A 15,949-nucleotide genomic window follows, 5' to 3' on the forward strand; every position below is an offset into this window, starting at 1 on the left:
TAAAGCTCCAAGCAAGGCTAAAGAACAAACAGAAGTGGTATCTTTGTGAGCAATGGCTCAGGCCTAAATCTATTTATAGCTAAGCCTTTTATATAAAGAGCTTAGGCTTAGCGATGAGCCTGTACAGCAGAACTAAGGACTGAATGTTTATCATAGATTGAAACCGTGAAGGGTCCACACATGGCAGGCATAGATTTCTTTCTTGTTATACTGATCAGACCCTGTATCTGTCTCAGAAAGAAAGACAATTTAAAAGAATCTTTTCTTCTTTCTATTCATTTCTGCTGGGGAAAGTAGAATAGAGCACCTACAAGAAACCAGCAGCATGTACTGTAGATTCTGTGTTTCGTTTTTGTTCGTAAATACACTTTCTTTAAAGTTACCCCAGTCTGAGATATAGAAACACAATTGTGGAAAGAAAAGGGAACATTTAAGTCTGCATTTAAATTTTGACTTTGTATGTAGGAAGGGCTTTCACTTGTTCTGTAAGGCATGGGTCTAAAGTGATGTGTTTTTATGTGAAATAAGTCAAAACAGAGGACTGGAATCCAGTTGATTAAACTTGTTGTGTAAAAGTTGAATGTTATTAAAGGAATAGCAAACTGTAATACACCTTCCGGGCGCTCTGAATAAGAAAGAGGATGAGAAGGTAACAATTTACAGACACAAACATATTCTACTGGTAACAACTAAGGAGCACAATTTCTTTTATTGAGTCTCTACTAGTTAAAGATTACTCAATGAGAAAAGCATTCTTCCAGTGAAAAAAGTTTGCACTCCTTTGAATGAGAACAGCACTGTATAATTATCTGAGCAATATTTAATTGCCACTCTGCTGTCTGTGCTGAACTGTGATAAACAGAGGAGGCTATGTTCTGCTGAGACACTAATGGAACTAGGATTGCATTCTCTCCATCCTTTCCTCAACTTTTGCTTAGTTACTCACAGTATGACTGAGGACTGAAGGCTTCCTAGAGGCATTAAATTTTAAAGACTAAGAAATGCAAATTAAAGTTTGTTTTTAAACTGATAGACATTATTAGATATTATCACCACAAAGTCCAACAGACAGCACATCCTTCCACTTCATTGCTTCCACTGTGATCAAGGAGAGTCCTTCTCACTGATTATGTGTTCTCACAAGAGTATATATTACATTTTTCTTGCAGAAAGAAAAACCATGATGAACTGTAACGACGGCCATTTATCTGAGGGTTGAACGAACTTAAAGATGAATTTGCTTCTTTTTTTTGTCTCACAGTTCAGTTTGTTGCTACATCTGAAGCTCTAAAACAAGCACTTTCTTACTTTCAGGACAGCAATTTTCAGCTTAACTACTTTCAAATTAACTGCTCCTTATGATATTTCTTCTTTTTACTTCCCTACTTTTAGTTTGTTCAAAATGCTGGCAGCAAAACTATTTGTTTTTAATCACTTTTATTCTATATTATTCTTAGCTGAGGAAATTAAAGAGTGAAATGGACTAGTTGACAAATGTAACATAAGCACCCAATAGACAACTGGTATGACTAGAATACATTAGTGCAGGATTTCTGGAAAATATCATGTCTACAAGGGAGATACTTTAAAACCATATTCTCCTGTTTGGAACCATTCATCTTTACAACTTTTCTTAGACCATAACATCAGTAATATTTAATTCATATTTTCCTTTTCAGGTACTAGATTGGTCCTCAATCTCATTCTCCTGTTTCCCAGGGTTTATTTATGGCATAGAGAGAGGAAATATTTCCTTGGAACATAGTAAGTCATAAAACAGAGAGGAGTTGGGACATTGTTACAGACATGATCTTTTGCTGATTCTTCTAATTTTGTCAACTCTTTTTCTTTTTTTAAAAAAAAAACTTTTCCACAGTGCCACTGTGGAATGTGCCACAATAATTATTATTTTTTTTTTTTTAATCAAGCTGTTACAGAAGTATTGAAACTAGGAAATTCTGTCTTTGGATGACAGTTTTAATGGTTTTGTAAATCCCAGCACTTAATTAACTTCTTCCATGAATGATATTTACACTGAAAAATTTGGGAAATTTGTTATTGGCTATGATACTTTCCTTGTCCTTGTGCTTCCCTATTAAAGGTAGAACACTGTTATCTCTTCAGCAGGAGCATCTTCATGACAGAGGAATGTGTGTTCCATAACCTTTGAATTCCTTACTGACCCATTTGCTCCTAGGTCCCAAGAATTCTCTTCTCTATTTTTAATGAGTTTGATGTCTGAAACTTTTTATCCTGAAGTCTGTAGCGTGTTGCTAATTTTTCAAGTTAGCTGTCAGGTTCTAAAGGATTCTTGATGAGGCAGCTCAGGGCTCCATGTGGAACCTATTTAACTTGTTGAGCTGATGCTATACTGCTGTGGCTAGATTGCTTTTGTTATCTTTCTGGTCTAATGTAAAGCTAATTAATGTTTTTTTGTCCTACACAGCAGTATTCACTGAATCACAGAAGTGCAGAATCATAGAATCAAGTGATGGTCCAGGTTGGAAAGGAACTTCTGGAGATCAGCTAGTCCAACCTTTACTTAAGCATGTCTTTCAGGATTGTGTCCAAATGGCTTCTGAGTATCTTCTGGAAACTGCAAAATTTCTGGGCAACCTGCACTAGCGCCCAATAGTGTTCAGCACAGACATTTTCTGGTGACTTTGCAGTTACCTTATTGTACTGTGCATGAAATGCTAGGGTTAGAGCAGGAGACATCACTATCTTTAAAGAAAGCATTAATGTGGCTATACTGGTGTGCTTCCTGTCCTTGAAGAAACATATAAGTTTAAACTGAAAATAATGGCTTATCTTTGCCTCAGAGTAGGACCAGAGTGTACATTATTTTCTCTCTCCTCACCATGTTCAGATGTCTTTCCTGTAGGTGAAAACTTTGGCACAATAAGGGAAATTTCATGCTTGAGAAGAAATACACTATGAAGTGTATAGTGGATCTCCACTGCTGGTCAGTGTAGGCAAAACTGCTATAAATTGTCACAGCTTCACTGATCACAGTAATTTAGAAAAATAAGTATCTAATCTTAATGTGGTCATGCTGTAAGGTGGTAAACAAAGCTGCATCTAGTGTGGTGACATAGCTGTGTTTTACTTGTTTAAATAAGTACTTCAAGAATCAAGGCCAGTGACAGCATCTACTTGAGGGAAAACAAAATGACCTTGTAGGAAAAGTGATTGAATCTATTGCAATAGCTATCACTTCACCAGTGTGTGATTGAATAGAGATGAGGCTGAAACAGCAAAAATTACATAGGTGAATCAATATGTAAAGCGCTCCAGAAACATCAATCACTTTTTTAAATGTATGTGGGAAAAGGAAAGTTCAGGCTGGATAATTTCTACCTGTAAATAGCAATGATGAGGAAATATATCTCTTTGTGTTTGCTGGTATGAACTAAAACAGAAGATGGACCAACCTGTGCCTTCTCAATAATGTAGAAATATATACAAATAGATAGTTCAGGCATAAATAAAAAGACTGGTTATGGTCTTACATAGATGTAAATCAGGCGTGATCTTCTTGGAATCCCTGGAATTACACCACTATAAGCTGCTGTTCTTGTCATCAGTATGAAGCCCTAGTTATACCTCAAAACAGAGGAAACTGGTTAGCTTGCTTGATACTGATCTACTGATCAGATTATACTGAACTACTATTGCCACTCTGAGTTATTCTTGCCCTCAGTGCACTATTTTAAAGAACACCGTATATCCACTAAGTAGAAACATTTGATCTCCTGAGGTAAGGCCTAGAACATATTGTTTCTAATATAATTGCATAGCTGACATGTTACATAAATATGTTACACCAAGAACATTATTTGTAATTTTCTTAGAAAAGCCATGGAATGAGCAGCATCTGCACATGTTGCTCTTCTTATATCCAGACAGAAATCACACCAAAAGAAAGGAAAGATGCTAAAGAATCCATTTGAGCTTCCTTGACTCATGGAGCATTGAATCTCTCAGTAGCGAAGAAATGCATTTATACATAAGCACCTTTCTTTCTCTCTCACTAAAGGCCTTTTTGGAGTCCTTTGTGAGGAAAGAAAGTCCTCATGCTTTCAGGAGCTTATTTCAGTGTATTCTGTGGCATCTGAAGAGAGAGCGAGAGCAGCTGACTAAAGCAATAGCATGAAAGAATTCAAAAGGTGTTTGAATGGCACTAGTCTTTCATAATGCAAGAAAATACATGGTAATTATGATGATATATTTATGTGGTGCTTTAAATTTATTTATCCTTTTTAAGCAAAAAGCTTTTTAGCGTGCTTTCAATGTTAAAAAGCCCACTATCAAAACATGACATTGGGATTATCTAGCTATTTTTTCAATGCTATTATTTCAAAGTTCAAGACAAGGATTGCTGGGTTATAAAAAAAAAAAAGAAAGAAAAGTAGGCTTAGAAAGAAATGTGTTAGTTGAAAGAAATAAAATGAAAATGTAATTAAATACAAATGAGTATAAGATTATGAGGTACCTTATAATCCTTAATCCAATTTATATTATGTTCACTGTCTTCGGAAGTAATTAATTGATTGAGAAGTGGCAAGTATTTAAAAGGCATAACTAGATTCTTTTTTACATCTCAGGAATTTCCTCAAACAAGTGTTCCTAAATGTTTGTATCCTTTTCAGTGTACAATTTTTTGTTTGTTTGTTTGTTTGTTTAATACCAGAATAGTTAATGTTGAAATAACAATGTCTGAAAGCCAGACTATGTTGTAATATAGAGGGGTTCTGCAGCACAACCTGGGTTAGATAGCTACTACTCATATTGTGGCATATGCAGAAAAAAAACCCAAAACCTACCCAGACTCTGTGCTGAAAATGTCAAGTGGATAAAGAACTGCAGAAGAAAAATCTCTTTCTGTAATTTTTAATTACTTTCCACAAAATGATTTTTATCCACAGAAGCGACTGGTTTTGATCAAGAAGCTTAAACGTCTGAAAGCCTGTATAATTTCAGTTTGGTTATGAAGCTGCACAGCGTCACGTGAATCCTTTTCTTCATCTTAGTGGTACTGCCCATGAAAATCTATGCTTAGAATCACTAAGAGACCAGAATTCATTAGGGGAAAGAAGGGGGTGAGCAGAGATCCTGAACAAGAGAAGGATTTTTCTCATTAAGTCTTCAAAGCACAGGCCTTCGGAAGCGTTGCATCAGCATCTTTCAGGTAAAAAATAATTTTGTGCCTAGGTTTTTACTAAGAGGGAAAATGTTTCCAGTTAGTATTTTATAGGATTGGCTCTAGTAAGCATATAAAATGGACTAAAAAGACCCATATATACACAGATATATAAGCAGCAAAATGAAATACACAGGTGACTTAGAGAAGGATGATATATGAGAAAAAAAAATAATGTAAAGGTAGATTTATGATCAGGAGTGAAGCATGTTGTATTATCTTCCCCATTATTATCTACTTGTTGAAGTACCCCAAAACTGTCTTACTGTCTAGAATACATTCATTTTTATTGTAAATTCTCATTGGTATTTCTACACATGTATACCTGTATGTGTAAGTCCTTCATACAGTGAATTGGCCAAGAGGTTCTGTGGTCACATGGAAGAGCTCCAAGCTATTTTCAGGGCAAGAATCTTGGGGCCCTTCTGAGGTTCTCATATGGTTTTTGATTAAGAGTGGACATTTCAGCACAGTGCAGATGTCAGCAAGGCATTTGATACTATCTCCCACAACATCCTTATGAAAAAGCTGAGGAAGTGTGGGATAGATGAGTGGACAGTGAGGTGGGTTGAGAACTGGCTGACTGGCAGAGCGAAGAGGGTCGTCGATGGCAAGTGTAGAGTCTGGTTGGAGACCTGTAACCAGCGGTGTTCCTCAGGGGTCAGTGCTGGGTCCAGTCTTGTTCAACATCTTCATCAATGACCTTGATGAGGGGATAGTGGCCACCCTCAGCAAGTTTGCTGATGATACGAAGTTGGGAGGATTGGCTGACACGCCTGAAGGCCGTGCTGCCATTCAGTGAGACCTGGATAGGCTGGAGAGCTGGGCAGTAAGAAGATGAGGTTTAACAAAAGCAAGTGTAGAGTCTTGCATCTGGGGAGGAATAATTCCATGCACCAGTACAGGTTGGGGGATGACCTGCTGGAGGGGAGCTCTGCGGAGAGGGACCTGGTGTCCTGGTGGATGACAGGTTGGCCATGAGCCAGCAGTGTGCCCTTGTGGCCAAAAAGGCCAATGGCATTCTGGGGTGCATTAAAAAGAGCGTGGCCAGCAGGTCAAGGGAGGTGATCCTCCCCCTCTACTCTGCCCTGGTAAGACCTCATCTGGAGTACTGCGTCCAGTTCTGGGCTCCCCAGTACAAAAAAGACAGGGATCTCTTGGAAAGAGTCCAGCGGAGGGCCACGAAGATGGTGAAGGGCCTGGAGCATCTCTCCTATGAGGAAAGGCTGAGTGAACTGGGTCTTTTCAGCCTTGAGAAAAGAAGACTGAGAGGGGACCTGATCCAGGTCTATAAATATCTAAGGTGTGGAGGGCAGGGTGGTGAGGCCAGACTCTTTTCAGCAGTGTGTGGAGACAGGACAAGGGGAAACAGCCGGAAACTGCAGCATAGGAAGTTCCGCACAAATGTGCGCAAGAACTTCTTTACAGTGAGGTGACGGAGCACTGGAACAGGCTGCCCAGGGAGGTGGTGGAGTCTCCTTCTCTGGAGATGTTCAAGACCTGCCTGGATGCCTGCCTGTGCGACCTGCTGTAGGGAACCTGCTTTGGCAGGGGGGTTGGACTCGATCTCTGGAGGACCCTTCCAACCCCTATGATTGTGTGATTCTGTGATTCTGTGTTTCTGTGATTCTGTCAGTGTGCTTTACAGATCTTTTCAAATTGTTGGAGACAATTATCTTTCTAGCAGTTTCTAATCAGGAGATGTCCTTCCATTTCAGTAGGAGATTTTCTGGATGTTACTTGGGCTTCATCTGATAATAAATTCCTTACTAGAGCAGATTTTCTCAGCTTCACCAAATTTTCTCAAAACTAATTTAGAATTAATTCCCAATAATATAACCATTGAACCATTTTTACAAGCTCTAAAGGGCCTTACACATGAAATCCTAAATAGAACACCGGCTTTGAAACCAATTTAGTTAGTTGTATCGATGTAACTTTTTCGATGAGTAACTTCACCACAAAGCAGCACAAGGGAACGGATTAGGAACTGGAACTGTACCTGCAAGTGGGCCTGCTAAGCCCCTCACGAACGGCAGTACGCACTGCCGAGCAGCACCTGTGTGCGATCCGAGCCCCCCACCTGCTGGACGCCGGCTGCAAGCGATAGCTGCAGCCCTGGAGCTGTCCAGCCGCTGCTTGAAAGCCTGGCGAAGCCCCTAGTGGTAAACACTACTAAGGGAAACAGCTTCTTTTTTTGTTGTTTTGTTTTGTTCTGTGTTCTTTTGATTATTTCGTTTTTCTCTCCTCCCCTCCCCTCCTCGCCCCTCCCCTTCCTTCTCCTTTCCTTTTTCCCTCACTGATGAAAAACTAGGTAGAATGTTCAAGTGTTTGTAGATGACATAACAGGAGAAAGTGATTTAGGGCATTAAGACTCACTGTATATCTGGAAGATAGCAAATTATGCCAAAACTCAGTAGTAGATTTTGAAAATCGCAGCTGTGAGACTAAATATGAATCCACAAAATTCTAAGAGTTTGTGTGTATCTCTCTAAGTAGGGTAAGAGAAGACAGAACTAGTCAAACAACCTGCTCTATAAGCCATATACAAAAACATTGCTACTGCTGATATTAAATATTGGTAAATATTACAAGTCAAGATAACTGGCTGTAAATCTGAGTACAGTGCTGATGTGCTTTATAGTTCAGAGCACAGCTTCCTCTGTCACCAGCCCATCCCCTTACCTTCTTGTGTTTGTAATAGTGGAGATAACCATTATGCTTCAGCACAAACCACCTCTTCCTCCATCCCTTCAATATTGCTGATTGTGTTCGTTTGTGCAAATATCCTCGGCAGGTAGGCCTGGGAGTGTTAGGGTAACGGCTGATATCTGATCCCACCACCATAGTTAGGATATCAGGGCCTAAAATATTACATGAAAAATGTGAAAACAAAGGTAACAGTATGTTTGAATTCCCCTACGGGATATAGAGCAGACAGGAGTATTCTACCTCTTGCCCTTCTTCTCCTGGTGTAGCTTTTAGAAGAAGCAAAGAGTAAAGCAACCTATGAAGGAAATTAAATCATTCCAACATTTCATTTTCCTTTTGTAGAAATCCAGGAATTTAACTCATTTTGTCTAGAGGACTAGTAACAGAACCAGCTATTCAAAGACACTTCCAGAAATGATTTTTTACAAGTCCAGTTTAGGCACTTGCGTATTTAATTAGTTTAGAGGAGTGGCTGGATTTCATTACCCAAGTGTGTGGGCATAATTTGAAGTTTATTAAAAAATTACTGATGATCTGAGAATTCTTGAGTATTCTTACTCTTCAATGCCCTAGAGTCCATTTCTGCTATCTGTGCACCACTGTAAGGAGGCTAGCTGTTGGAGATTAACTTGTGCTAATCTGTCCACTTATCAGCTGGAGAAGGTAAGTGCTCAAGAGAGATGATAGGTCCAACAAAGTTGTCTGAAAATGTGGTACTGTTATCAGCAGTGTGGTACCATTTTATCATATTAGCTGATACTATCAACACAGCTATGGCTTTTACCCTAGAGGCCTGAAATTCTGACTGTATCAGATACTACTTTACAGCATGCTGCAATGCATTAAAAAGCTTTGAGAACTGTGACTATGACATATTTTCATTTGCCAAATATTTGCTGGACTTATCTTTTGGGGACATTTGACTTAGGAAATGCTGCATGTGTGCCAAGATTCAGGCCAGGGGGTTTCTCTTGAAGGAGTTAAAAATGCCATGTAATTAGAGATTTATCTATAGAAAGACTTAACAGGTTCTTCTTAAATGCAACAGCATGAATGGCACTTCTAGAATTAAAGAACTTGGTATGTGTCAAGATAAATTTGTTCCTGTCTTGTAAAAGCATTTTAATGTATTGAATTTTCCAAGAGCCTTGTCAACACCATATCTGGGATAAGTAAAAGAAGTACAGTGTACTGACTTTCAGCATTCAAATGTGACGATCTCTGGGCTTTGTCAACTGAGCTTGAAGAAGAATATACAAGTTCAATATCACTGAAACTTTGTTTCTTTGATGTTCCAAAACAAAAAAATGCCTCAATGAAATAACTCCTGATTGTCTACAGGTGTAAGTTACTGAAATACCATTGAACCAAGCTGTGAGTTCTCTCCCTGAGGGAGCATAAGGCATAAATAGAGTATCAGTATCTCTGCAGTCAGGACTTTCTCAGTCACCTTCTCTTAGGCAGGAGAACTGAAAACGTTACTGCCAAATGCACTCTTTGGGGAATATTTTGTCAGTATGCCCATCTTCTGTTGTATTCTTAGCAAGGTCTAGATAAATAAGAGTCTTAGATAATGTTATTTACAATGATCCCAAACTCACCTTTCCTTGCCAGATTGGCAGCTTCTGAATGTGGCATGCTAGTGACATCGGTTCCGTTGACTGCTATCAGAATATCCCCAACTTGGAGCCCTGCTTCTTCAGCTGCACTGTCTGGAGTCAAAAAAAGTATTTTATTTAGACTTAATATATGAAGCATGCAATTAGTCTTTTATAGCAAAACAGTATCTGTGAAACCAGTCAAGAATTACGCCTAGTGGCCTTCATGACTTAATTTGGAGGTAAGTACGTTTTCCTGAGCAACATACTGGTTGTCTGTAAATGAAACTTCAGGAGTTAGGTATGGATCCAGAACTAAAAAATGACTGACAGAGGGAGATTTCCTTTAAAAAATCCATTCGGATACAGATGCTTTTAGAGGCAAAAAGGCATTTTAATATCTGAAGGATTTGCTCTAAACTGCAAACAAAGCATTGCTCTGTGAAATCAGTGGAAAAAACATCCCTTATTCAAGTCAGCTTTGGATTTAAGACCAAGAAATAACCCAAGATTTCTTTCTGTGCTGAAATTCCTAAAGATTCCTAAAGATTCCTAATGTTTTATGAAGAAAAAAAAAAAAAAAAGCAAAACTTCTTTGGAAAATATTGTTTATCTATGTTAGTTAATTATTACTTTTTAAAAAAGTTTATGTACCCTGTTGTGCAGTAGATGTGATTGTTCAGTGTCTTTCTGAGGATGCTTAGAAGTTGTGGGGAACAATTAGCAAAAGCTCAATAAGGAACAGTAGGCACAAAGAAGCTGTGGTTCACTCTCATGTGATACAAATAATTTGCAGATCAGACATTCTGGTTTCTGCTGGCCTTGAGGATCGCATGCAAGACTTTATGGTCATGAATTATCTTTAAAATATTATAAAAATATTCTTACTTTAATATAAAAACAAAAAGGAATATAGATGAAAGTTTTATGACTGTTTTAATGAAATGTATAATATATTGAGAATACACAAACGTACTGAAATTTGTCTGTAAAAATGACTTCATTTTATTTAAATGCAACCTCATGTGAAGACAAAACACGAAAATAAACTTAATAGGAATGATATGAAACATGATTACCTGTTTTGCTATGTCTAATTTTAATTAGTAGTTTATAGGGTTAAGTTGGTAGGTATTAGAGCTGAAGAATTACTTTTTCAACTCCATGGTTAATCACCTTTCATTTTTCAAGATCACGTAGTTTTAAAAGCTATAAATTAAAATAATTCAAAAAATTATACCGGAATATAATTAAGTACTTGTTTCAGGATGAAACATAGTCACTATTTAATCTCAATATGTCTTTTGCATATTATTCTGTAGGCAGAGATTTTTTTTTTCAGATTTATGTTTTTTGCAGGACTTCAACTGATAATGGAAACTAATGATTGCATTCATAGAAATAAAAAGAGAATGGTCTCTAAGAAGATATGTTGGCAAAATCCTATTTATTTTCATGTAGGTTGCAGTAAAAGATTAAGAGATTCCTATGCAAAAAATAGACTTATACAAAAAACAACCATATAGAAAGTAAGAGAACCACGTCCTGAATTTCCTTTTTCTTTTTTCTTTCTTTTCTTTTTCTTTTCCTGTTCCTTTTTTTTTACTTTTAAATTTTAATTGATTTGTCCTTAATGAGTTCTCCTCTGGACTGAAGACTGAATTTTTAGTATTTAATAAGCGGAACAGTGAAGAAGTTGGAATGACTTTTAGAACTGAGCAGGAATATCCTGCACAATACATGGTTAGGGTATAAATATAAAAATGTTCAGATCTTAAGGGAGTGCATAGGTTTCTAACACATATCTTAAAAATTGTTAAGTGTTAGTAACATACTGGCCTTTTCAAATGTCTTTTTTTTTTTCTCTCTACATGTAGTTCCCTTGCTTAGACTTTTGACTTCTCTGATTTTCTCTACTGAAATTCAATAGCTCAGTATTAAGTTTTTGCATGTTAAGCTAGTGTATTCATAGGCCTCTGATGTTCTTCCATCATGGCCAGGAAGCTGGACAGCATGCGAAGTAGCAGAGCTGTTAGTAGGTATCTGACTTGCTAGAGGGCATTTTTGGTTGTAGAAATTCTCAGAATCTCCTATGCTTTCTGCTCCTTCTTCAACTCTACTTTATCCATCCTGAGGTGCAGAGAGCAGCAGAGCAAACAGTACTCCAGAGTGAATCAAGGGTATAGCAGCGATACGAGGCCTTGTCTTTTATTCTCACTGTTACAGATGGGAGCAACATTCAGTTTTCTTTCTGAACTGCATTTACACACAGAGCTGAAGATTTCAGAGATCTTGCAGTGGTGAGTTCCACGATCTCAATCTTGAGTGTAACTGCCAATGTTATGTTCTGCATCATTCCTATCTAGGGATATTTATCTTTGTTAAAACTCATTTGCCACTTTTTTGTTCATTCACAGTTTTCTGAGCTCTTTCTGGAGTTCCTTACTACGACCTGACAACAGTACAGAGCTTTACATGCCACCTTGTCAAGGTTTGTAGATGACTTATTAGAAATCCATCCATGCATAACTGTCCCCAGCTAATGATACTTTTGAAAGTGTTAGGAGGGTTACTGTGATTTATTCTAAAGGGTCAGTTGTCATTAAAAGATGTCAGCCCCAAAATGTTGTAGATTGGTCTTGAGAGAGGTTAGGTGCAGACACTTGTATGAGGTATAAACTGGCACTGAATGTCAAGAAATAGTATAGTCCTATTTACCTGTAGACAAACTGGGTCTCTTAAGATAGTGTGTCATGTCTTGTTCGACTATGTTGTATTAAACACCTTACATTCACCTATTATGGAAATAATTTACATACATATGTACAGTGCACTGTTATACAACAAATGCTTTCATTTATGTATACTGTAATACTACAAATATTATATCTTTAAATATAGATGTATTTTTGTAGCAGAATTTAACTGGTATAAGCACAACTTACTTGTGTCAACTTCAGTCACAAGAATAGGCTTTGAGAACTGGATCCGGAATCCCCAAGGGTAATTTCCAGTTCCTTTAGCAATCTTCACTGTTCTTTCACGAACTGCAGAAATTGGAAAAAGAGATCCCTTTTTCTCTGCAAATCAAGTCCAATTTAAATACCAGCAGCCCATTTTAAAACCTTGGGCACTAAAAGTTACTGATTCTGCAGGTGACCTGGATGACTTGGCATCACTCCTAGCTGTTTGGTACTGCTTCTCTGCCAGTCTATACTTCTTCACACCATGACAAATAGAATACAATACAACTTTAGGCAAAGACAAACAGCACAGATAAAATCTGCTTTCATCTGAAAGTTGAAGTCATGTGGCTGGGCTTAGTACTTAAGATGAAGAGAAGCCGTCACATGTTCCACTCCACTGACCACAACTTGGGAGAGAAAAATACTCTTGCTCTTTGTTAAATGAATGTTTCAGACTTCTAATCCGCAAACAAAAAATACAATATAAATTTTCAAATCTATTTATTGTAGGATCACTCTTTTTCCATTTAAGAAGGTCAGTATCTTTTGGTTATCAGTTGTTCACTTTTCTTTCACCTACTCTTCTCTGTTTGTACTCTACTCTCACTGCCCCTTAGTACTAATCTTAATTTTTTCACTCTACCATCAATGGCTGTACACATATGAAATGAGCAAAAACGAAGACAGAATCATCTTCAATGAAAAGGGAGATCAGGGTTTAATTTTCTGCTTAATGGTTCAACTTTTTCCTGTTGTCTACTATTAGTAGTACATCTTAAATTGTTTGACTTGTTAGTAAATGTCATAGTGATGAAACGCTACTATATAAATTTCAATTCTCTTTAGATCATTTGAATGCTTTAGCGGGTTTATTTAATGGAGGACAATTTAATAATAAGTTATGATGGTTATGATGGTTGTCATTGTTTTGTGTCTTTTTCAGTATTTCACAGCATAACATCATGTAGTGCACTGGGAGTTAAAGTGTTAGTGCTCCAATTCCAGGTACCTATACATTATGGAAATCGTGGGATCTGGCCCTTCCAGGTGGGGCGGACTCTTACTGCCTTGCAGTGGATGCTGGAGGGTGCTTTCATAGCCGTTCCAAGCTTTTCAGGTTTGACTTGGTCTCAGGAACTCTCTCTCCTATCTTATTTGATTTATTAGTCTCAATTTCAATTATATTATATTATATTGTGCTATCTTGCATTCTGACATCATAGTTAGTAAAATAAATTTTCCTCCATAGATTGTTGCCGCTGTTTCTTTTCCTTTGTTGAACCCAGCTCCCATCTCCCTATGCCTTTCCCCTTTCCCTTCCCATTTTGTGGGGCTGGGAGGGCCCGGGGGCCTACTACCCCCTGTCATGGGCATAGATTGATCTAGTTAACTCTGTGACAGGTGTTTGTTTCATCTTCAACTTGTGTAATGCTTGTAAGATGTAACTACTTTGAAGGTTAATTTACTAGCTGGCCAGTTGATCTTACGTATCTGAAAGAACACAGATACTTCAACATATACTGTAAGTATTGTTTCGAACTTCTGGGCTCTCCATTGGGACTAAAGGCAATCAAAATATTCTCCAGTATATTCCTAAACAATCTATGGAAATTTTTTTCATATCTTGAGATTCATAGGAGGCATTTGTTTTCTCTCATGTTGAGGATGATTTATTATTTCCAACAAAGGACTATCTCATGAAAAGACGAGTGTTGATCTCTGGATTACACTACCTTTCAGTAATTCAATATTTGAAAAGTGAAGGAAAATGCCCTAATGCCCCACAGAATTATTCACAATATCTATTTGCATGACTGGGTTTAAATTGCAAATAGAACAGGTATGGTCCTTCACATCTGTAAAAAACTCAATACATTTCTTTCTAGGCTGTTTGAAAATTTAATGACAAACAGATTTTATGACCATTACATACTTTTATACTTACCTTGTAGCAAGAGATGATGTTTAGTTTTGCTTATTACCAGTATCAATTTTGTCAAGTAATCCTGAAATGTTGCAAGACAGTATCTAAATAAGAGCTGTTATTTAGTTTTGTGTCCCCTTCTAGCTTCTTGTGTTCCTCTAGTTTCCATCTTCCTTACAAGAATCCAGCATCCAGCTGTTGTCCTTACATTAACCTCAAAGTGCACAAATCACATCAATTTTTACATTTATTGCCTGTTGCTTTAGACAACTTACTTGCCACTGGTCTAGGTCTTTTGCTGAGACATCTAGGGCTATTGTCTGGAGACACATCATCTCCTCTGAAAACCCATGCAGCAGAATGAAAGTTTTCTGTATAGAAACCTCTGTCATCATTTTCAGAATGTAGTCCCAGATCTACTGACCGAGCATCCTCTGAATTTACTGTCATGAGTATAAAACAAATAGAAGTAATGTTAGTAGTCAAAATGCATAAAGAATAAAATATTTCAGTCAAAAAGCAATCAAGAAATATGGTGGGATTCTGTATTTCTAATGTCTTTGGTTAGTTATACAATTTCTCTGCTGTTAAAGGAGCAGCAAGCAAAGATATCAGAATATAAAAGTATTGGATATTATTGTATATTGAACTTGATTACCAAGGGCAAATGATAATAAACAGGAGCTGCAGCTGCATAAAGGGAATCTGCATTTAGCCCACTTCCTAGGCTTTCTTATTTGTTCCATTTGATTGTGAAACTAAACAAGATTTTTTTTCTGTAATTTAATGTAAGTTCAGTGCATATGGGAAGACAAGAAGCTAAAAAGTAGTTGATTTGGGTAACAATTACTTCATTTGTTGTTTTCTTAACCTTAACTCTTCCAGATGTATTTAGCTTTATTAAAAAGGAAGTGGGGAAAGATGAGTCTTTTTTTGAACATCAATCTTCTATCTAGTCCTAGGCTGTTAAACATTTATCTGAAGTTATGCACACTGTCATGAGTATTTTCAGTTTAATAATTTGGAGAAAGGGGCTGCACATTTATATAAGAACTTCCCAAGCAACCTGGGAATTTGAACTGGAAGACTAAAACCAGTCAGTCGTTTCAGTACAAATACCTGGTATAATGCATCTAGATTTAAATGTGGTCTCTGTTGGTTTTGTTTATTCTGTATTTTATATGACAATTAAGTGAGAGGACAAGGGGGAATGGTTTTAAACTAAAAGGGGAAATTTAGATTAGATTTTAGGGAGAAATTCTTTACTTGTGGTAAGGCGTGGGAACAGAGAAGCTGTGGATTCCCCACCCCATGAGATCTTCGTGGCCAGGCTGGATGTTGCTCTGGGCAACCTAATCTAGTAGATAGCTAGGCTTTAGGGAGTTGTATTATGATCTTTAAGGTACCTTCCAAACCAAGATATTCTATAACTTTAAGATTCTATGAACAACTTATGTGTGTCCAGTTTGCTCTAATGTTCTTTGACATGATCCTCTTCCACCAAAGTTGCATCTTCATTGCTCCAACCTTTTCCCTGGCCACTGGG

General features: G+C 37.4%; 1 protein-coding gene across 1 annotated transcript in view; it reads right to left on the reverse strand.

Moving 5' to 3' along the window:
- Positions 1–15,949, reverse strand: part of LOC125686925 (uncharacterized) — a 44,495-nt gene that overhangs the window by 13,511 nt on the left and 15,035 nt on the right. Inside the window, exons 5-8 of the mRNA XM_048931523.1 lie at positions 14,679–14,846; positions 12,459–12,560; positions 9,517–9,627; positions 7,889–8,067 (exon numbers count right to left, since the gene is read on the reverse strand). Coding sequence (XP_048787480.1) covers positions 7,889–8,067; positions 9,517–9,627; positions 12,459–12,560; positions 14,679–14,846 — 560 coding nt within the window. The remainder of the gene's footprint in view (positions 1–7,888; positions 8,068–9,516; positions 9,628–12,458; positions 12,561–14,678; positions 14,847–15,949) is intronic.

This window comes from Lagopus muta, chromosome Z (genome assembly GCF_023343835.1).
Source record: "Lagopus muta isolate bLagMut1 chromosome Z, bLagMut1 primary, whole genome shotgun sequence".
Classification (NCBI taxonomy): Eukaryota; Metazoa; Chordata; class Aves; order Galliformes; family Phasianidae; genus Lagopus; species Lagopus muta.